Consider the following 25,120-nt stretch of genomic DNA (forward strand, 5'->3'; position numbering starts at 1 on the left):
TTCTATTGTTTTAATTGCAAACTTTTTATTTGTTATACATATTTACTTTGTTATTTCTCAAAGAAATTTCAATTATTTCAATTTTATAATAATTAAGCGCGATCTTAAGAATTTTAATGCGTCCATGAGAATGAGCCCTTAGGTCGGCTGAGACGCGAGAGGCGCGATTGTGTACTTTGAAAATAAAGTAACGGACAAAAAGCAAATGTGCATTCTACATTTTTTATAACTAAAACATTAATTTAAAGCGCGCTAAGAAATGGTAGTCTTCTGAGAATATAAAAACGTTCCGATCTCGAGACCTTAAGTGGTACTGTTTTTTTATAGAAAATTGTGATATACATATTTATTTCCACCTGCTGTTAGAAAATATTTGAAGCTTTCACAAAATATAGTTTTTCATATGTAAATGTACAATTCTACCACAGATCTTAAATTCAAAATTTCATAACTTTTGATATAATAATCTGAATCTATTCTCTCACTCTGGCCATCAGTATACATAACGTATAGACGTATCAAATACAATGTACCTCATTATAATATACATAAATAAAAAATTTACAAAGAGCAAGTGTCGTGTTGTTATTTTTCGCGTCGACTTAACGTCCTTTAAAAGCGACATTACGGGGACAAATTTGTAAATAGAACAATATGGCGTCAGCGGGTACACACGAAGGTCCTTAACCCTCATTAGCTGGACGAAAGGGAAAGCGCGCGAAAAAGAACGAGTTAATTCGGGAAAGCCAGTTTCCGCGCGCTCAAGTGAGCCTCTTTTTTTCATTTTGTTTTTAATTAGTTGCCGCTTAAACTTTTTCGCGTTCCGTTGTTCACTTTTAAATCCTATTTTTATTTTTAACCCCTTTCAATTACGTTCTGAAGGACAGCTCGCGTTATAAGCTGACGACGCGAAGTTAGAAAACAATTTGATAAGTGTTTAATTAAATATTCTATCCCGTTGTGACTTTTTAAAATATAAATATAAAAACGAACATGTTACGTGCACTGCATCGAAATAATCCGTGCCGTATCCGCATTCGAAAACTTTGAGAAGTATTCCCGAACTTTTCCGATAAGCCCCGAGTGAGCTTGCAATAAAAATTATATTTTACTATTTGTAAAATGTTTTTAAAACATTCCAGGTGCTCACATTTTGAACTGCAATTGAAAATTCAATTAAGTGTTAACTGCATTAAAAGTTTTAACGATTTTATTCTAGAGTGAATTTATATTTTTCTTTTTACACGCTTTATATTATTAGCTTCACCTGTATGTTTGTTTGTAACCGACTTCTTTCCGCGATTTTTTACCACTTTAAACGGCCAGATTTCGTTCAAACTTTGTAGATTTATTTAGGACCGAGGACAATACACTAATTTGATAAAATAAATAATAGTTTAAAAAAATAAAAAACACGCGTTTTATAGAAAACCGAACTAAAAGCGTGTTTTTTAGTTTTTTTAAACAATTATTATTATTGGAATATAGGTACGTGGCTTTTATTTGACTTATAATTCGAGACCTATTTAAATAAATTTTAATAACATTTCCCACCATGCTAATTAAAAACAATTGCGTTAAACAAATAAAATAATATTTGGCAATTTGATTAAATATACATTCTATGATTGGACTTAAATATTTAATTAGGTTTGTGTTATATTCACTTCATCATCATTTCTTAAGAAAAACAAGAGATGTACGCCGATTTTAGATTAAAACAACATAACACAGCGAGACGCGAGCGCTTTGTATGAAAACATAACAATAGACATCCATTTGTACAATACAGAATTAATGTTCTAAATTAATTATAAACAGATGCGGGCGAAAATTTCCTTGTCTGTGTGAATGGAGACCAGATACATAATGAGCAATGGTGAGGCCCGGGGCCCTAATGTTGTATTCTATAAAATAAACTCTTAGAATAAACAAATAATATTCATAATATTTATAAATTGTCTCGAAATGCCTTTATTGGTTTCGATTTAACACATAACGTATCTTATTGAGTTTATTAATTGAAGTATTGCCGTTCTTTTGACGTGACAACGTCTTATAATTCGATAGAGCCGGTTGCACGCACGAAAAAACATGACTCATGCGGCGTTACCTCACTCTGAGGCGTTCCATGTAATCCTTGAAGTGCAAGCGAGAGCGCGGAACTAGCGACAAAGAATCACAATCGGACGTTGTCACGTTCAACTATCGTCAGTAAACCAACTTTACAGACAACCAATATTTTTTTTTTTTTTTAATAAATTATTTGCCTCATTTAATAATACAAAGACGTAATACATTCAACTATAATAAATATCTATACCGGTATAAGTTTAGTCAAAGCTCACAACTTTTGACTAATGTCATAAAAAATATCAATTCTCCCTATGAATTATATATAAACTCATACAGAGAGATAAATCCACTTGACCGTTTTCATAAATCACTAATGCCGAGGTCCCAGGGGGATCGTGTATAACCGGTGGTGCGATTTGGTACAACCCTATCTAATGCATTATGAGTTAATGTTGCCGTACGGAGTACGGACTGCAATACTGCACTGTGGAGAAGAAATTTTATACAGTACTAGCGGTCCGCCCCGGCTTCGCCCGTGGTACATCTTTACGTTTTCTCTACATAAAAACCATCCTCGTACTTCAAGGAATATAATAAAAAAAGAATTATCGAAATCGGTTCAGCCGTTCTCGAGTTATGCGCTTACCAACACATTTTGCGATTCATTTTTATATTATACTAGCGGTCCGCCCCGGCTTCGCCCGTGGTACATTTTTACGTTTTCTCTACATAAGAACCATCCTCGTACTTCAAGGAATATAATAAAAAAAGAATTATCGAAATCGGTTCAGCCGTTCTCGAGTTATGCGCTTACCAACACATTTTGCGATTCATTTTTATATATAAGAAAGAAGATAGATTTACTCTTACGTTTGACGTTTAATAATGTTACGCACGGGTTAGCTATGAAGCTTGTTATGGCAGTGTATAGATTTGTTTAAATACTGAAGTAAATATAAATAAATATATTATGTATAAGATAATGTTATGGGTATTCAGTAGAATGAAATGAATTAGTAATTGATTACAATTAGTTTAGATTTAGTTAATTCAGAAAGAAAGAAAGAAATTCAAACTTCAATTCACTGTTGATTTAAATCAATCTAAATATAATAATTTTTCATGAAAATATAATAATTTTCCACGAAAAGTGCCAATTAAAATATAAAAAAGCTTTATTTTTATCGGCTCGACTTTTCCTCGTAAAGCTCGAATAAGAATAATCTGTTAGATTTCCTGCTAAGTTTAAATTCCACAAAGTTGTGCTTTAATGAGCTGCTTTAAATATTTTTTTCTGTAAATAATAGTTATAAAAAGGTACGAGTAGTAAAATTCACAATTGTATAGCATAGATATTAAAAATAAAAATATATACATAAAATATTCTAAAACTATAAATTCCATTTATAGCTAAAAATCCATTAAATTAGGCAATATCCATCCATATCCATTTATAGCTATTTTTAGGAAGTTGGTGATATAATTTCCATGTCGCAAGCTATTTTGTTTATATATTTATAATTAACTAGCGGTCCGCCCCGGCTTGGCCCGTGGTACCTACATGTTTAAACTATCCTGTCCCTCAAGTTGGATCGAACTACACATGGTGTGCGAATTTTATTATAATCGGTTAAGTGGTTTACCTAGGAGTCCATTGAGGACAAACATTGTGACACGAGATTTATATAGGTATATTAAGATTAGCACATACCGAACTGAATTTAACTTTATTGTCTAAATAACAATGGATTTACTAAGTTTCCAAGTTTAGTGAAAGCGTTATTATAATTTAGTTGTATATATTCACAGGACGAAGTACGCAGGAAACATGGAAAACTTCTGTTACACTATGAATAAATATAAATAAATTAAACACCAAACTGAAGGTTCTCGACGTAAATAATAAATTAACCGGAGTTTGTTCGTAAGCGCGATGAAATAAGCACGGACGCATTAAATATTTTAACCGATACGTAATACGAAACTATACTCGTATTTTATTCACTGAGGACCATCTACACCAGTTACCTGTTTCGTCCGGCGCTGAATTATATATAAGTGTTATAATTCCAGCGGATGTATAGGTCGTTTTAAATTAAAAACAAATGTTCGTCAAAGTTCGCCCTAAATAATTCAGGCATCGCGCCTTCCCGCTCGCCGTCGTAATTGGGAGCCAGAGGGGTGAGGCGGGCGCGAGGTGACGGGGGGTGGGGATGGGGTGATAATTAACATGTTTGTCTTGCTTACATCGTCGCCAGCGCCGAAACTACGCCGAAGTCAAATAAAATCTTACTCGTTTTGCATAAGTGCCGACTCACTAATATTTAACTTTACAGATACGACAGTGCCTGTAATTAATGCGATGTATTAAAACTTCCGAATGTGTGCGTTGAACTACAGTTATGAGGACGTTTGCATACTTCTTAATTCACATGAATCGTGTGCGACTTTACTGCCGCTTTAATATTTGAAGTGTCTGTAAATTGAAGAAAAGTAAATAAGAGAGTAAACAGAAGAAAATTAATATATTCTGCAGCATTTTCACGACCTGACAGCTTTCATTCGGTCGGCTTTAAATACGTTGGTAACTCTAAATATGAGGACTCATGCCACGTTAATAATTTTAACTCAATATTAAAATCGCTTTAGGATGATAAATTTAAAACAGTCAGAAATTTCTGACAACTTTTTAAGAATTTATAAATAAATATTTTGTATTAGGTAACAATACTTGGGTAAACCCACTACTGTTCTAACGAAGATATTATTAGGGTTCTAACAATATTATAATGTAGGTACGACACGATTCCATACAGTACACTAGTTCACCATATCATTACTGTCACGTTATTTACTCTACCTCATAATGGGTAAAACAACGTATTTAAACGTAAACTTCGAAAACACACACGCTGTGTCGAAATTATTTAATAATATATCCATGAAATAATAGGTCTCGGACAATGCGAATGGCAGAAAATTGTATACACAAATGAGACAGTGTAATTGAAGTAACAACGAATAAAAGCTTGTAAACGGTACTAACGTCATAAACGGTACGTTGTGAATCGAGTGTGATCTTCCGACTTAAACAGTTTGTTATTTTATATCGACAATATCACTCATATACGAACTATTTAGTAGCGACATGTAGCAAGATGTGTGTTAGGTTTTGATATGTTCGGTTTTTTTAATATAGTTTTAGTTCATGTCTGTCCATCAAGCGTTTTATTTGATTAGAGGTTATGGGCCCAGATTTTTTAGTTGAAAATGACGACGAATTATCTTGTTAGTGTGCCTAAATTGAAAGGACGTGAAAACTACAGCGAATGGGCTTTTGCGGCTGAGAATTTTCTGGTGCTGGAGGGATTGTCTGATTGCATCAAGTCGGAGACTGTACCAGCAGAAATAGGAGCAGCAGGTGACGCGAAAACCAGAGCTAAGCTGATCATGACAATAGATTCGTCGCTTTATGTGCATATAAAAAGTGTACAAACGACACATGAGCTGTGGAAGAAATTGAAGAACCTATTTGATGACTCAGGATTCACGAGAAGAATCAGTTTGCTGAGGAGTTTGATTTCAATACGACTCGAAAATAGTGCTTCAATGACTTCGTACGTGACACAAATCATTGAAACAAGCCAAAAATTAAGCGGTACGGGCTTTAATATCAATGATGAGTGGGTCGCATCGCTTTTGTTAGCGGGATTAACAGAAAAATATTCCCCTATGATAATGGCGATTGAGCATTGCGGCATACCATTGACATCAGACGCCATTAAAACAAAATTATTGGACATGGAAGAAAGTGGAAATGGCAAAGACAGTAGCGCTTCCAATTCCAGTGGAGCATTTGCGAGTTATAAGATGAAACGGAATGTTGGTAACACTGAACAGACGTCAAACTTGTCAAAGTCAAAACCAAAAGTCATTAGATGCTACAAATGTAAACAAACAGGACATTATCGCAATCAGTGTACATTTTCGGACAAAAATGCGTCGAATACAAATAAAAATGAACGCACAAGAAGTAACGCGTTTAGCGCCGTGTTCCTGAATGGTGAATTTTGTAAAAGTGACTGGTATATTGACTCCGGGGCGAGTGTTCATCTTACCGCGAACGAAGAATGGTTGTCAAATGTGTCGCGAGATGTTATGATCAAAGAAATTGTCGTGGCAAATAAAGATAAAATACCAGTAGTATGTACTGGAGATGTGCAGATTACGACAAAGACGCATGCCTGTGAATACGATATTACAGTGGAAGATGTATTATGCGTGCCGAAGTTGACTACAAATCTGTTGTCTGTTAGTCAACTTATATCAAAAGAAAACATAGTTTCATTCAACAATAATGGATGTCAGATTTTCAACCAAGCAGGAGTATTAGTGGCTACAGCGAGTCTGTTGAATGGTGTGTATAAACTAAACATGCCTGAGTGTTGTTCATCGGCTGCAGTGATGGTGTCCAGTGAAGTTTGGCATCGACGTCTAGGTCATGTCAAGATGGAGACAGAGAGTGATCTGAAGGTACAGGAAAATTGTTCAGATGAAGTGAATATGGTTCCAGTGGAGGAAAAAGACTTGACACCTCAGGAAGATTCACTTGAACAATCAGAGAGCTCGAACACAGATGACAGCAGTGAACTATATGTACCTTGTGAAGAAGACACATTAGATAGCTCTGAGACTGGTACAACAGACAGTGAAGACTCCATTATATTGAACAATGTCAACATAATATCTGGTACCCGGCGTAGGCAGCAGCCAGACAGATATGGATTTGCAAGTGCTTGTATAAAAGATGACAACATGTTCATGGATGAGATATCCTTGCAGGAAGCTTTGGAAGGTCCAGAGAAAGAACATTGGTTAGCGGCAGTACAGGATGAGCTACAGTCATTCGAGAATCATAGTGCATGGGAACTCGTAGATGTACCAAAAGATGGTACTATAGTGCAGTGCAAGTGGGTGTTACGAAAAAAGTACGACAGTGAAAACAATGTGCGTTATCGTGCTCGTTTGGTCGCAAAGGGCTTCACCCAAAAATATGGTGTAGATTACACAGAAACATTTTCGCCTGTAGTGAGACATACAACCCTTCGACTATTATTTGCATTGTCTGTAAAGTTAGGTATGGATGTTCACCATTTAGATGTCAAGACTGCTTTCTTGAATGGTGATTTAGAGGAAACCATTTACATGAAAATGCCAGATTGTTATAATAGTAGTAGTTCAGATCATAAAGTATTGAAACTTAAAAAGGCCATTTATGGACTTAAGCAAGCCTCTAGAGCTTGGAATAAAAAGGTTGATAATTGTTTGATCAGTAATGGTTACAAAAGGTCAAAAATAGAACCATGTATGTATACAAAGAATATTAATAATTGTAAGACCATTGTGACAGTCTATGTCGACGATTTCTTTATATTTTCCAATGATATAATTGAAACTAATAACTTGAAACAGATTTTATCTAATAATTTCAGCATTAAGGACTTAGGTGAAGCTAAATTATGTCTTGGAATGAATGTAACCTTCAATAAAGATAAAGGATATGTAACTTTGAGTCAGGAAGCTTATATTGATCAACTTTTAAGCAGATTTAATTTAAGTGATTGTAAGATTGTTGATACTCCGATGGAGGTCAAATTAAATGTAAATAAAGGTCCAGTAGGGGCAAATAGTCATGTGCCCTATCAACAACTAATTGGTAGTTTGATGTACTTGTCAGTCTTAACTAGGCCAGATATTAGTTACTCTATAAGTTTTTTAAGTCAGTTTAATAATTGTCACACAAAAGAGCATTGGGAATATGCAAAAAGAGTATTAAGGTATTTAAAACGAACTAAATGTTATGGAATAAAATATTGTAAAGAAGGTAATTCAGAAATAACAGGCTATGTAGATGCTGATTGGGCTTCTAACTCTGAAGATAGGAGATCATATACTGGAATGTGTTTTTTGTTATCTGATGGTGTAATATCATGGGAGTGTAGAAAACAGAAATGTGTAGCCCTCTCTAGCACTGAATCAGAGTATATTGGTCTATCTGAAGCATGTAGAGAAGCATTATATCTTATAGACCGGACTCTCAGTGGAGTTTCGTTTGCAAAAATCGCGGACCTAAATCTGACTTCTGATATATATTGTATAGATCCCAGACATCCTATAGACAGATGTTGCCAACCAGTTTTGTGGTCCCCCTGCCCGCACCCCGGTAATTAAATATGGCATACAAAGAAAAAAATAAAAATTTCCAAAACATGCCGTGTGGGGTATCAAATGAAAGAGCTTATTGAGTAGATCACGAATATATAGCATACTATAACATTTCTTACACATTCTCTAAGATTTTTTAGAAAATTTACGAAAATGGTCCATTTTTGAGTTAACTTTAAACCACTATAGATTGAAAACTCATGAATATATTTTTTAAATTATTATTTTATATAATTAACAATAGTCCATTGTTTACGATTCAATATTTCGTACAGTGAAATAGTTGCATGGGGGAGTGGGGGGAGCATTGAAAGATGGCGAGTATATTTTCAAGTTCATATAGTATATAGTTATTTTCATCAAATCCACCACATAGCTCACTTATATTATATTACGAACTATTGAATCATAAACAATGGACTATTGTTAATTATTTAAAATAATAATTTAAAAAATATATTCATGAGTTTTCAATCTATAGTGGTTTAAAGTTAACTCAAAAATGGACCATTTTAGTAAATTTTCTAAAAAATCTTAGAGAAAGTGTAAGAAATGTATATAGTATGCTATATATTCGTGATCTACTCAATAAGCTCTTTCATTTGATACCCCACACGGCATGTTTTGGATATTTTTATTTTTTTCTTTGTATGCCATATTTAATTACCGGGGTGCGGGCAGGGGGACCACAAAACTGGTTGGCAACATCTGTCTATAGGATGTCTGGGATCTATACAATATATATCAGAAGTCAGATTTAGGTCCGCGATTTTTGCAAACGAACATCTCCTTGGAGCCTGCTCTATTAAGGAATTACAATATGAAATAACCAATAAGATGTACACTATTTGCATATTTAATGATAACCAAGGTGCGCAGAAGCTGTGTGCAAATCCAGCATTTCATAAACGTACAAAGCATATCGATATTAAATATCATTTTTGTTGTGATCTAGTAAGAGATAAAATTGTTAAGGTGCTGTATTTGCCAACAGCTGATATGCCAGCTGATATTCTTACTAAAAGTTTATGTTCAGCAAAACATTATAAATTTATGTTGCTTCTTGGCATAGTTTGTATAGAATAATTTTGTATATGATTGTTTAGTGAATATTGTGATAAGTAGGGGTGTTATTTTATATCGACAATATCACTCATATACGAACTATTTAGTAGCGACATGTAGCAAGATGTGTGTTAGGTTTTGATATGTTCGGTTTTTTTAATATAGTTTTAGTTCATGTCTGTCCATCAAGCGTTTTATTTGATTAGACAGTTCCACTTGTATTTCATTTAAATTCTCTTTCGCTTTGCCATCATCGTCAGATGCGTTTGTGTATTATATTTTATTTTAATTTACACTGCGGTCAAAGGGGAAAAGGCAAAGATGTACATTATCAAAAAGCTTTCATGATACTTCCAATTTGTCGTTTAATTGTGGTTGGAACTTTAAAGGATTCTGATAATGGCAGCTTAAATATTTACTTTGATTATTTCTACCATAAATATTTATTCAATAAAACCAGCTATACGGAATAACGTAAGTAACAATTTAATTACCGATCATCAAACTGAAACGAACTTATAAATTTACTGCTACATTTCATTGGATGCTTGAAAACAATAACAAGACTAATAATACGAAGCAAATCACAATTAATCGCAACATTGCAACTCGGTTGCCGACATGATATTTTAATATCGCGGAGCTGTTAAATTACTGCATTGTATGGTGAAGTAGTATACTATTCCCATGGGATGATCAATCCCCGTTGTCTAATCACTCGACTAGTCCGCAATAGAAAATAGAACAATAAAAAATGAAATAGAGACAAACTCGAATACACGAATAGATCTAGACACAATACCAACAACGGCAGATGCGTGCAATAGACGCAAAGTGCCTATTAAGCCTTCAGACGCTGTAAACATATAAAATGAAGGTTATTGTTCTTCTGAAACAATAAGACCAACATATTCCACAATTGACTGAAGCCATTTCAAGTGAAAGCTCTATAGAAAAAAATAACCATTGGATACCACATCGACGCACGCTTAAACAATCAAACGGGGAACAAAAAGACATTAATGTGAAAATGGATAATGGTTCGGCCTGAGAGAAGCGCGCACGGCGCGGCAGCGGGCGAGCGTTCGTCGGCGCTGCCCGCCTGGTCAGGGCCTCGCTGCCTCGCGAACAATGCCCACAGAGACAATGCCACGATCATCTATGTCGCAGCCTACATATTTATTAATTAAATTGACAAGTTTTCTTCCTATTCTTTTCTAGTCGCGTGTATTGACTGTATTCATACGAGATATTAAATAGAAACACAGTTTCATTGCTTTGTAATGAGCGATTCAAAATAGAATTTTGAGAAGGTTTTTTTTTTTGTTAATATATTATTGGCAGTAATGTAACCGCACCCGTACCGCCGTGGAGAGGATGTGTGATTAGTTATCCTTCGCCTCTCGGCGGATTCCATCCCCATTCTTCGCTAACTCTCCTATCACAAATGAATCATACGTACCTATTTACTGAAACCTAACTCACACACGGGAATCTCGCGACTGTAGTAGGGCGTTCGAGCAGAATATTTTTAGAAGCCTTTTTCTTTTCAGCGGAGGACTTCGTTCAGGTTAAGTGTAAGGTATTTTGATAGAGCTGGATATAAATACGTTTAGGTGCTATTGAAATATGTATTATATTTCATTAAAATTTAAAGGAAAATAAACTGATGTATTAGGCAGGATTCTTCTAATTATAAAAATTATGTCACTGTGTTCAATTAAGCAAGACGAGGATCGTGTAATCGTGTACAATATTACGATATTGTAGTAAACCAAACAAAGCATACCTATCTTAAACGCCGAAGCTATCGTCACGGCTAGATTGACATGACAAACCTGTGAAAGCATGTAACCGGCGCCATTGGGCGACCGTTGTTTCTGACGCCACTGAATGACGTTATCAAGATTCCATACAGGCGTGACCGGCGGATGGCGGATGTGCAGCCCATCCATCTGACAGGCGGTATGGAGCAGGAACCAATATTATTGTCGTAACGAGGCGCACACGTGCGCGCCTCTTCAATCGCGACGAGCCTCGCTCGTCCTGTCTCGATCCCAAGCATTATCCGTCAAAGCTCAAAAGCCGCACAAATTCACTCAGATTCAAACGATCCGACCTCCAATAACAGCTCCTTATTTTATCACATAACTGCTTCCCGCTAACCGATATTATAGAATTCGGAAAACTTTTTCGATCCATTTTGTACTCGCTCATTAACAAATTGTAGAAAAGTTTTAATTAATTTTTTACATCTCGTAGTTTCGAAACATATAATTTTGAGTTGAGCGTAAACTCGCTTTTAAAGTTAAATAGAAAAATGCAATGTATTAAAACTACGTAACAAAGTTCTGAATTCATAAAAGCAAATTCATGGCTCCTTATTATACCAACGTGTGGCTTTCGAGTGTTATAGTATAAAATAAGAATTTAAAATGCGACATTTTTTTACACAGACCGGCTTTGTTACCGGCGTTTATGGAAATTATATCTTAATGTCGAACAAAGTTTTAAAACACGTCGTATGTTCGTTACAAGCAGGTCTGATTTTTTCATTACAGTACGCGATGTTTCCATATTAAAATACATTTGAAAAAATAATGAAATTGTATTAAATTCTTGTTATACAATTTTATGCGCTACGGAGCCGTTGAGTTTTTCCCATACAATCGCGGATGTGGGAAACAGTATTGTACCTATTCGTATATGAATATTATTTTAATAGAATAATGTAAGCGTAATTTAGCTGGCGTAACTTATTATGCACATTCTCCATGATGTGCAGCGTAATTGCGTAATACGGAAGCTCATTATAGTGTTCTTGAGCTATAAACCACTATGACCGAATAACGATGAAATAATGACTTATTTTGAAGTTATTGAAGTTCATTTTGAAGCATTTCACCACTGCAGGATCGGATTCTGGAGTTAACCATAAAAACTTTTATGAAAATTTTGAGTGCATGCATGCTTATGCAATATGCATACAGAAAATAACTGTTTTAAAATTGTATCATTAACATTGATATACATATTACATATTCATTGTTGATTGACAGTGAAAAAGTTTATAACAAAATTACAAACTTTGATAGAGAATGATTATTTTATGAAAACGTTTTAGTTTCATTTCAATATTTCAATGATATCTAAATGATAAATTTAACTATAGAAAGTTTTGGAGCTTAACGTTATTAAATATTCTAATTGATTGAAAGAGTTCATAAAAAATAATTATAATAACCTTGGCAAGTATGTAGTTATATTTATTTGAACAACCTAAAATACAAAAGGAGTCATTGAACATTTAAATGTCGGTCGAGTGTACGCACAATTTAATGGTAATCAAGGTATATTAATAATTCTAATTGAGATCAATTGAACTAACTCGTCTCACCCTTGACCCTAATAAAAAGTATAAAGAGACCGATCTTCCAGGCTGTGCATAGATCTGTGCCATCTTAATGTTGTATTATTATAAATTAAATAAAAAATAATTTTAATGAATGTTTTTATTCTGAAAATTAACAGGAATCTATAATGCGATCCCAAGCGATCTTATTATATTTTTATTAAATAACCGACTTGTAAACTACGATATTAAAAATGTATTATTCTCGTATAAAATAAAACTATCGCGCTCTACATCGCCTAAGGCTATTTTCTATAAAATCTTGCACGATATTCCTGAGCTTTCTTTTGTAACTAATTACATAATCATGTTCCTCGTTTTATAAATACTTAATAGGTAAATGTACCAGTGAGGCTTACAGAGACAAGCGAAGCAATAGATCGCGCTCCACCAAGCAAGAGATCGTTGAAAGCAGTTCAAGACCGGTCAGTTTTCAAGCTCCGGAACCTTCGGCACTAACCTTAGTCAATAGCTTTTATTTCACTGCGCGCGTCAATGTCCTGCAATCTATTCATATCGCCGCTAACAACCACAAGAATTAAGCCGTTCTTCTAAACTTTCCACGCGATCAAACCTTCATTTTTACATTCAGTTTACTTCTAGTAGGTTCTCACATCCGGCTGACGTATCCGAACGTCCAAAATATATTGTTACATTTAACAGTTAGTCCAGTTCAAAGGAATCTCTTCGCTTTTGTTGTAGCTCCTACTGTTTTTCATTTTAATTCACGATAGCAATTGTAACGGTCAGATGAAAAAATCGATTCATGTTTTAATTTACACCTACCGATCTCGAGCAGGAAGTTTACGAGCGGTCGCTACGGAGTCGCCCCGTGCGCGTACACTGCACTTTATTTACATTGGGCCAGTAATCGCTCGGGCAAAGAGCGGCATTCTTTGTAGCGAACTACAAAACTTTATCGAACTTTTAATTGTGAACGCAGACAAAAGCGCCGTGTAATGTTCAGCTGTAAATTAGTAAGAAAGGTTTTTACAAATAAAAATTTTATGAAGCGCGCGATGCCGCACCGCTTCACTAGTCGTATTTACGTTGCGCGCACGTGCCCTAAGTACCGTTTCAAAGGTTCCGATGTATTGTTTGTTTACCCAAATAAAACACTAAAATCCAATTCAATAACAAAGAATTAAAGATCCCGAAATAAAATTTATTGCTCGCGTACGATAAAATAGATTTATGAATGCGCCGCGCGAGCGACTTGCCCATAATATTATTAGGTTCACTCGGAAAAACAATTTATACATATTATGTATACGTAGAACACGTGTTTGTTCCAAATCGAAAATATACACGACATAAGTGAATGAAAGTGTACATTTGATAGATTTCAGTGCTCGGTTTGTTTTATTGAAAAATGTTTCCATTCAAACTGCAACCAGCAGCCTGGTACCTAAATTATTAATTCTAATGAATGGGTAAAGACTGCCTAAAAACAAAGTGTTATCTATGCTTATTAATTTCTTCATCAACTCTTTTCACCTCGGTACCCACTCCTTTCATAAATAAAGCAAGTATCGATACTATTAATTAAGCAAAATAGATAACTATAAAAAATATATCATGCAGTGCTGGCTACTTTATTTGTCTAATTTTATATCAAAAGAGGTTGCTCCATTTTGTAAATATTCAATTAATAGAGCAGGCTCCAAGGAGATGTTCGTTTGCAAAAATAGAAAAATAGAAACTCCACTGAGAGTCCGGTCTATAAGATACACATTAATATTTAATATCACAAAGAGATAGCCGAAGTCACATGCAGAAGTGACATGCATCTGCAATAAATGCGACGCCTAGAGCACAACTGTTTATAGACCCACCCCACGTCATGCCGAATATGTCAAACAAAAAAACATTGCGGTATTTTACACGTTGAAAATCACGGTGAAATACTTTGATTCAAAAAAGTCCACGGGTTTTGTTGTGGACGTGTCTGACGCGGAACGCTCGGAGCGTTTGCTATTGTTTATTACGTATTTTAAAAGTGGTTACGTCATTTTTTATCCTCACCTATGTGAATAAAATAACTTATTTTCCGTTTACCGCTCATGGGATTATTGTTCTGGATTATTGCCGTGCTGTGAATCTTTTTTGTTTCGTCGTTTGCTAAATGCACTTTTATTAGACTAAATCTCAGCAGCGAATATTATAAACATACTGCTATAACTTATTGTAATTTGAGACTACAATTTCGTTCAGCACCCATACAATTTGCATAAATTATAAATATTGTAATTATATTTCCTGTATGAATATTTGATTAACCTCTATAGATAACCGTAAAGTATGTATCGTTAACATGGTAAAAATGCAATATTTGAAATAATAAGAGCTTCCGGTAAAAGTTAAAAGTTACCTTTACAAATAAATGTCATTTGTGGTTATTTAAGTAGTACCTGCGCATTATTGAAAACATGTGCAAGCGCAATTGCGCGACGTAATTTGACCAACGACTTTAACATATTGAGCCACATTACAATATTTATGATTACATTTTGTTGTTATAGAATAGACATGAAGTCCTTATAAGCATTAAAAACGACGTAACCAACTTTGCTCTATTGTTCACAGGCTAAGATACTTGAAAACTCCCACGCCTGGCTTGGAGCATCCACATCGTCTTTGGCAGGTCAGTCGATGCTTTTAACATGAGTACTAAGGAGTGACTATGTATTCTGACATTTTGATTTGAAACGCATTCATAAGAACAATAAGAATTCTGATAAAACATGAATGTATTTAGAACGTCTAGACTAGAAAAACACATTAAAAAGCTTTATAGTTTTCTTTAATATAATGGCATTCCGCCATCCTGACATTGACTCTAAAACAAATAATTAGCTATAACTATTGGAACAATAAAGCTTCTGTTGCCACCTGTCCGTTTTTTAATGGATATTGGCAATGTTTTGTAACAATTATTAGAAGAGAAAAGTTTATTGTTAAATCTTATATATCCAACAAATCTTAGTTTACTGATATATTAAGAAAATACAATCTTTAGGTTATTTACGTTTTTCATTTCTTTAACGCAACCGAAGAAGCCAATGCATTAATACAACAATTTTTCAATTTCAGTAGATAGCTACCAGTACCAGCTGCAATCCATGTGGCAGAAATGCTGGAACACCAACCAGAGCCTGGTACACAACCTGCGGTTCCGCGAGCGTGGACCGCTCAAGTCCTGGCGCCCAGAGACCATGGCAGAGGCTATATTCTCCGTGCTCAAGGAGGGCCTGTCTCTGTCGCAAGCTGCACGGAAATACGACATACCATACCCGACGTTTGTTCTCTATGCCAACCGTGTCCACAACATGCTCGGGCCCAGCGCCGACGGTGGTACAGGTATGTGACGAACCTCCGCTAATCTTACTTCCATGAGAGTGGCAAATCAAAAGTTACTACTATTGTGTCATAACTTCCCGGTTGAAATTGACTTAACGTAGTTGAATCATTACTTGTATAATAAAAATACAATATACACAAACATCGACCTTCCCATCTAGCGAATCTCATTTGAGTTCTATCACACGTAGTATGTTGTGACATATGTACTATATCTACATATATCGCATCATGAAATTATGAACCAACGCGATACGTGGACGGAACACACTATAATGACCAATAGAAAACTGTTTATTCTGTATATATGTTATCGGAAATGTATGAAATCAAGGAATTGTATACAATTCCTAGGAAATGTGTACAATTCCGATACCATTTAGGAAATCTATAAAATATTGTTTAAAAAACTATTTAATGCATGCATATTCTAGGAAATGTATAATCTTCCTAGGAATTGTATACAATTCCAATATCGTATTAGGAAATGTGTAAAGTAAATGCTTTCTGTAATAAAACACGTTGTTATTTTTTTATTATAGCTCTTATTGATACAATCGGGTAACAGTCATACCGTAAAATTGTAATAATATTATGTTCATATTATTATCTTACTAATTAACATTTTAAAAATCAACTATCTAACTTTTAACGTAAATATCACAAAATCAACTTATATTTATTCTTATAAAATCAAATTTTCATTTGGCAAGTAATCAGTCCCCTCGTCCCGCTGTCCCCGCGTATATTTGGCGCAGTCGGATTGTATAATCCGCCATATTACATTACCTACGGCTAGCTGTTTTAATATGCCGAAAATTCGTCTTTTTCCAAAATTCTACAAAAAGACGGTCGCGAGCCGACGGAGCCCCACTTCGTGGGGCTCCTATTTCTGTGTAGTTTTAAAAAACACGAACCTAACCTAACCCACCCACTTATCCAAACCAAAAATTTCTGATTACGAATTATCGGCATAGTTACTACAAAATGCCGTAAACGGCCAGATTATATACAATTAGCCTGCGACATATCAATACCTTAAATGTTTTACATTTCCGATAGCTGTTAAGGAAATGTATAGATTTCCTAGGAAATGTGTATAAAATAATTTATTTCACACATTTCCGTGTGATTTTAGGAATTGTATACATTTCCTAGGAATTGTATACAATGACGGATTACATACATTTCCGGTAACATATACATAAATACGTAGATACTATTAGCAAAATTCATAATGGTTCTTCGTTTTTAAAATACGGTCTGGCAGGACATAGAAGGCTGATCACATACAGATGTATATGTCCCCACTAGGGGACAGGGAACTTCATCTAATATCTAATATATATTAAAAAAGGCGAAAGTTTGTAAGGATGTATGGATGTATGGATGTATGGATGTATGGATGTTTGTTACTCTTTCACGTAAAAACTAGTTTAATAATAATTATGAAAGGCTGCATCTTTGCTTTTAACGAAGAATACTTTTTATTTGCCACTACTATATTATCTTCTTTATTATTTGTTACTATCATAGTGGATATCGTTTTTTTAGTTTTCCAAGTATTATTTATACGTTATAAAACCGCAATATGCTCTAATGAGATGTTGTAAGTTGCACAATATTACGTATACACTATATTTGTTATGCGTTGCGAATTGTTTTGTTGCGAATTTTTCTCATGTCAATTTTATTGTCTAGTTGTGTAAGACTCAGAACGACAGTAATACTATTTATTTAAATGATCAATGTGAGCGAACCAATGCGACTGTAATATTTTTTATTCATTAAAAGCATGTTATATTAGTTACGTATTATTTTAAGGTGTATGTAAGTTTTCTTCTGGAAACTTTCTCTGCACTTGCACCCAAGAGCGAAACTCACCGTAATTTAGGTGGTTGTGGCCGCAACATTTGTTCCGCAACATGTTGAGGTATGGGTCGCTAAATGTTGCACAATGTATATAGAAAAATTGTGGTCGAATGCTACTCAATGTGTCGGGCAAATGTTGCTATAAAGTCTAATCGCCTCGATGACAGAGGCGGTCCACATCTCACTCCCGCGACAGATGTTCGCGGTCGCTCATGGAAAAGCGCACAGACGTTTTCAAGAAAACTTCGACCGAATCAACAAAAGATATTTCCATAATATCATTTGTTGTGTCGTCCGCCACCCAGGGAAACAGTAATTGTGCGTTGCCTGTTCACGCTTTACTGTTCTGTGTCGTTGCAGATTTGAGGCCGAAAGGTCGAGGCCGGCCACAGCGCATCTTGCTAGGAGTGTGGCCGGACGACCACATCCGTGGCGTGATCCGCGCGGTCGTGTTCCGCGACTCGCAGGCCTCGCACACCGCCCACCACATCAAGGAGGAGGTGCTCCCGGTCTATCCACAGATCACGGTCAGTATACACACTCAACTAATGAGGGCAATTTCTCTTCATCGATAAAACCCACACGTCCGAAAGAAACAGAATTGCACCTTTTATTGTTCATGCGTTTGATTCATTGCTCACAATGACCCTCCCTTTGCTCTGCTAATGCGAATATGCCTTTGCGAACTTCAATTATTGTAATTGGCTGGCGATTACCATCGCGTTAGATTTAATTAAGATTTCTTGGAATTCCGTTCGGCTCTCAACCGTTTGCATGAAATTATTTTGTTATTGTTTTTTATTGTTTAATATAATAATACATTGTATCTACACCGACTGAATGTAAATGTCGATGAGCCCAACGGATGAATGTCGAGTAGTTTCTTACTGTATTATACAAGGGTTTCGGTAAGGAATTGCTTTTTTGTACTGCATCTTGTACATAAAAGTGTATAATACGGTCGGCGTGTGCGTTTTCAGGACGTAATGACGGTGGGGCAAAGTCCATATCCGGTCCCCTGCGGCAACGGGCGTGAGGGCGGCGTATCGCCCAACGCGGCCGCCGCCGCCGCCGTGGCCGCCGTGGCGCATGGCCTGCGCCGCCAGATGTGCAACATGGTGGTGGCCGCCCAGCGGCCGCCCGACCACCCGCCGCACCTGGGCCTGCCGCCGCTGCCGCTGCAGTCGCCGCGCCTGCCGTCGCCTCTGTCCACCGGCCTGGAGTCGCCACTGTGCTCGCCGCCGCCGCCCGGCCACGCCCTGGAGCCGCCGAAGCCCACCGACCCGTTCCGCCCCTTCGTCTCGCCGCGCCCGGACAGCCGCTACGGCGAGCGCGACGTGGTCGCCGAGATCACCGAGATGGGCCCGCCCAAGACGCCAGTATCGCTCGGCAAGAACGGCAAGGACATGTCGTCGCCGCTGCCCGTGAAGATGGAGGCGGCGCAAGCGGAAGCTCGCGCGGAGAACATCTGAAGCCAGGCCGCGGGCCCGGTGGTATCGCAGACGCCGGTCGGCCTGCCCCCACCGATGCCCGCTTACCCTTATTTCGTTCCGAACCGCAACTCCATCGGTTTCTTCTAAATGGCTTCTCGTACCGCTAGAGCGTACGAACGCTATCTCCATGTTTAACGTTAATTTGTCAGCATTACTTTCATATTTAATTGTTTAAAGTGGACTCACTGTGCAATAAATTGCTCGTTGTTTAGTTACAAATTTTGTATAACTACGGAACTTTATTTTTAGTTTAATTATAATATATAATTATTATTTTACTATACATAGACATTTATGTAAGTATCCCAGTGGGATGATCATATTATTATTATTTGTTAGACAACGCGGGCGACGGGTGGCCCGCTCGCGACCCGCCCGTCGCCCTTATATTGAATATACCTATCGTGTACGTGTAAGCTTAAGAATATAACCTAGATCCATCTATAAACGTAAGGATATCAAAATTTTAAACATTTGGCCCGATTCAAAAGACTGTTTGGTATACCTAATCATTACCTATATTTCAGCAGAATGCATGCATATGTCTAAGACAAAATTATAAATTAGTTCTAGATATAACCCGTAATTAAATGTATATCACTTACATGTCGTCGTCAGTCGTCGCCCGTCGTCAGGTGGATGTCGATGTCTATAGTAGTAGTGAGTGTTGCTTGCGGCTTCCCCCGAGCCAACTTCTCGTCACTCGTCGTGCAGCCAATCACCCATACATATTTGTAGAATTAGTGATCGCCAAATGTATTATAGATGTATCTTTAGCCAGTAGTGATTGTTCCAAATGTTAGGCTAAATTAGATGTGTGGGGCTCGACCGACCTCTCTGCATTAACTTTAGCTCGGTGTGTCGTACAGCTTTGCATGTTCCCTATTCAATAAAATTGCCATTCCAATTTGTCCGTATTAGAAGACTCTGCGGATTTGTGTCTATCTACACGTTTAACATTATGTCGAAAGATCACAAAATATTATATTACAAAAAATACAAAAAAAAATTGTATTCGTTGTATAATTCGTTAATGTAAGGAGGAAAATCGGCTTGCCCACGTTAGGTTTAGAAGCACTAAACACTCGCCGAGCGTTTGAATGTCATCTCTCGAACGGCTGTTAATCTATCTCGTAGCTAGAATATACATTTTCAATTTCCTTAGAATAGCTGTGTAACTAGGTGTAGCATCGCGCCGGCGACACTGCGCGCCCTCCGCGGCGCATGGCGTCCACCGCTCGGGGCTCCCACATTCCCTTCAGTGTTGCTAGCGTGAAAATAAATTAAAAACATATAATAAGGTGTATATGTACAAATTTATTTTATCAGCACCTTTCATACACAGATACAAATTTATTTTTATTAATAGTTTCGGCGGGAAAAAAATATTAGTATACGGACCTTCTTGCCGCAAGGGTATACCATGATTTAGATATTGTTGGCGGGTATTCGTTGGCGTTTACACAATATATATAAAGAAAGGAGGGGGGGGCGAAGCGCCGGCGCTCACGGGCTTCGGCGCTTCGGCCGCGCGAGTCTCGTCGCAGAATGTTCGAAACGGTGTATAAGTAAGTCTCTAAGTGGCCTTGATATCTCACTATTGTTTGGAATTTGGAGTAACTCATTCGGTTTAAGTTTGAAAATTTTGTAGGTATAAAAAAAGACCAAATTATGAAAAGAATTCATTCACAATCAAATTTAGTGTTGAAACTTTTGGCTATCTTTTGGAAATGGTTAACCTAGGGAAAAAATTAAATTAAAAAATGTTATATAAATGGCCTATACGTTTCAGGTGTATTGCGTAAATTTTGGTAAATGTTACTACGCATATTTTCTATTGTATAAGTCTAGGCTAATGTGTTCAAAAACTAAATTAAAATTTTTGAAAAAAGTAGAAAGTGCCTTCCAAATTTTTTGACCACAGTTAGTGTTGGAACGGGTGCGGCGATGATCGGAAGGGAGCGGCCCGTGGCAGTGGGCCGGGCCGCGGGTCTCCGGTGCGCGGAGCGCGGAGCGCGGTGGCCAACGGGCGCACTCGCCTTGCCGAGCGCGCAGTGCGTGCGCTCAGAGTGCGCTGCGGTAATCACCTCCATCTGCCCATCTGCAACGATCCAAATGAAGATTTTATAAGAATCTCGTAGATGCGGCTCGTCTCACTGCCATTCGACCGTACTGAACGTTACTATAAAATTTTAGAATAATGAAAATTCAAAATTATTATATAAAATTAAATACATATGACTATTATATAGTAAAAAATATACAAAAAATTATATATTTGGCCGATGTGGTTATACCCTGACTGGCAAGCGTTAGATCACTATTCGGCATCAAAATTAATTCTATGTTTATTTTAAATCAGTCTTACAATGCAGACATGCAAAGTGCCATTCGTTTGAACTTGAATTGTTCGTTTAACATCACATTCGGTGTTTTGTAGTTATATTTAATAAAAATTAAACTTATTTATTGTTCTGGGTGAAAAAAATACGATTCGATTGCATACGATATACCTAAGTGAAATGTGTTAACTTTCGTGATAGTTAAGTGAAAGATTACTTGTATTTGTGTGTACTGAGGCCCTGTGGCCGCCGGTACCGAGAACTCGTATCTGCATTTTATTTATGAGTTTAAAGTAGATAATGTTTGACACACGAACGGTGTGCTTGTAGCATGACAACATTCTTATTAAAAATATTATTTCATTATTTTGTGATACTTACTATTAAAAATAGATGAATTGTAAAGAACAAAATCTTACACAATTTATTGTACCTACTGCTATACCTGTTTAATGATGTTATTTATTTTTAGTTAAAAGATTATTCCTACCGCCGTTATGGGCTCAAAGTATTTTATTGATTGACCTTACATATAGTTTCACCAAAAAATCTTTAATATTATTTCAGTCGATGTATTGTACCTATTTAATGTGACTGTTTAGTTGTAAGTAGTGATGCGCAATGTGTCAATCGATGTCAACTAACGATATTTATATATTATTTTTTGTTTCCTTATCATATTCTTTAAATGTCAATATTATTTAATGTGTCGCTCCTGTTTGTTGTGTCCATTTGATATGCATGTTTTAAGGAAGCATTAATGTTCTTCATTTTCAACTAAGTGTTGTTATTTTATTATCATTTTCGTAGTCATAATGCATGTTTATGACGTTTATCACTGTTGATATTGCATTACATTCGCGTACGTGTGCTTTTAGGAGACGCAACAGAACAGGAGGCAAAGACATCAATCAGATATAATATAAATGTAACTAGATATACGTTAAAATCATCGTGTAGCGTATTAGTCATAACAATTATGTTATACTTATTCAACTATTGTTGTTATTATTTTTTTATTTTAATGTGCATACTTGTCTAAATCTAACTAAATGTGACATATTTTCGAGATCAAAGATATTAAGTTACTATAAGTAGGTACGCTGATATATGGATGTTTAGATGTTGTAATCAATGTCCGAATAAAATTAAATGTATTCTTTACTTCAATATAATAATAATCTACAACTTCAGTCACAATATATTTATGATTTATTATAATTGTGTAACTTTAAATTAATTTTAATATTTTTACATCCATGATTATAATTAATCAGTTTCTTTTCGGACAATAATATTGTATTTAACCTGTATTAACTTATACATTCGTCTGTCATCAAGTACAATTTGAAATTTGATGTAATTCTTGAATGTTTTTAATTTTAATGTGACACCAGTAGTTGACAGTACCCAAATAAATATTTCGTTTAGAAACAGTTCACCTGATAAATTATTATTATTATTATGTAGTATTGTATAACGGTTCAGTAAATTTAAGTTCGTTATTGTCACAGTGTACCGTTGTCTGAATAAATATATAAAATAGAGCATAATGTCGTTTTATTTGAGTCCTTCAGTCCATTCCCTTTATTATAGATGAGTTGTACCTAATTATATGTTTTTTATTAAACATTGAATCACACTGGATCCTCTACTTGCACATGAAGTAAAATTACCTACTGATTTACACAATAATACCTTTATCATATATAGGTGTACCGTGGGTCTACCAGAATCTGATGGCATATTTATATTTAAAAAATAAAAGATTTCATCTGGCAACTTTATTTGACAACTATCAAATTGATTGTCAAATTATTTGTGTTGATGATTAATTTTTAGGATTTTGTCTTCAAAATCTTCGAAATGTCGATAAAACCGCTACGATCACAAGCAAGAGGTGTTGTTTACAATGTGCATAGAAAAATATTCGATGAAGAAGGGTCAAACACATCACAATTTTCAATTTTAAAGCGCGTGAAAGATTTTATTGCTAAATTGGACTTACCCGTTTTGATACTTTAAATTAAAAATATTATAAATAGGTAACTATAATATTGTTTGTTGATTAAAATATAATTTTATGAAAACTTATTACAGGAGTTTCCAATTCGGCTATTTGTCAAGTTCAAGGTGTACAAGTCAATTTTATAATGTGTTAATACTTACGAAAATAAACATGATTTTATTTTATTATTGTTTTATTTTATAAAAAAATATTAACAATCCTTTAATATAGTAAATAAGTTTTGATCTGCATTATCATTACATCCATATTTTCACATGCCATAAGTACATAAGTATATTATACATAAGTATTATTATAACATAATCATAGTTATTTTAACATAATCAAATTTTATTTTAAATCGTTTCATTAATTCAGGAGTCTATCGCGGACAAACAAAGTGACACGTATTTTTTTATACATAATATAGAGATAATAAAAATATAATAAAATAATGTTATTTAATTGATTATAAATTAGTAAAAGAATCTGACAGATTATGTATGAGACAGTTATGTTATTTAAATAATAATTTAGCTAAGTAATTTAGAAATCAAACTTTCTGCATTTTTGTGCTGCAAATTCTTTTATTTGGTCATCACATTGCAAGTCTTTTGTTAGATCACAATTAATGTAAAGAAGTGATAAATTATTTAGCCGATCATCGATTGTTGTCCTAAGGTTGTCCTATATTTATTTTCTATATATATATACATATTTATTTATTTAGATACAAGACTAAAGAGAAAGAACTAAAAAAGCTACGCTTAATATCACTATATTTATACACCCTTACATTTTTTAATTAGTTGCTATTTATTTCTTACAAACTAAAGGAATAGTTAGAACTTACATTTTGAGACTTTTTTATTTATAACGTCACTAAAATATTACTGTTAAAAATTAAAAAAACAAAAGGTGTCGATGCATAAGCCTCACTACTTGAAAACTTTTTTATAAATTATATTACTTAATCCTAAAAAAACTACTTACATGGATATTCTTTTCTCCCTCTTCTCTGAGATAATCTTATTGAAAGTTTATGATAATCCACAAAAAAGTCGCAAGAAATCAGACACTTCAAAAGAATCATGTCGATCTGTTGTGAAACCACAGAACCATCTATCAGTAACCTGTAAGTTTCATGAGTTCGTTTAAGTATTCTTAATCATAGATGGTGCTGTTTTAAAATAATTATAAGTGACTGAATTTTTGAGCTCTTTTTTAGGTTATTATTATTTATGTTTAGCAAAGGGAAGTGATTTTA

At 35.3% G+C, this 25,120-nt stretch overlaps 1 protein-coding gene across 2 annotated transcripts in view; it reads left to right on the forward strand.

Moving 5' to 3' along the window:
* Positions 1 to 23,398, forward strand: part of LOC149911131 (protein bric-a-brac 1-like) — a 200,125-nt gene extending 176,727 nt beyond the window's left edge. Inside the window, exons 2-5 of one of the 2 annotated variants that reach the window (XM_090103187.1) lie at positions 15,365 to 15,422; positions 15,872 to 16,138; positions 18,371 to 18,537; positions 18,991 to 23,398. In XM_090103187.1, the coding sequence (XP_089959313.1) occupies positions 15,365 to 15,422; positions 15,872 to 16,138; positions 18,371 to 18,537; positions 18,991 to 19,482 (984 nt within the window). In that variant the 3' untranslated portion in view covers positions 19,483 to 23,398. The remainder of the gene's footprint in view (positions 1 to 15,364; positions 15,423 to 15,871; positions 16,139 to 18,370; positions 18,538 to 18,990) is intronic. The other variant, XM_090103196.1, reaches the window with a different exon arrangement.
* Positions 23,399 to 25,120: the final 1,722 nt, after the last annotated feature.

The sequence above is a fragment of the Colias eurytheme genome, chromosome 1 (assembly GCF_061535395.1).
Source record: "Colias eurytheme isolate Ceu_HAF_F1 chromosome 1, ilColEury1 Martin Lab GWU primary, whole genome shotgun sequence".
NCBI classification, from domain to species: domain Eukaryota; kingdom Metazoa; phylum Arthropoda; class Insecta; order Lepidoptera; family Pieridae; genus Colias; species Colias eurytheme.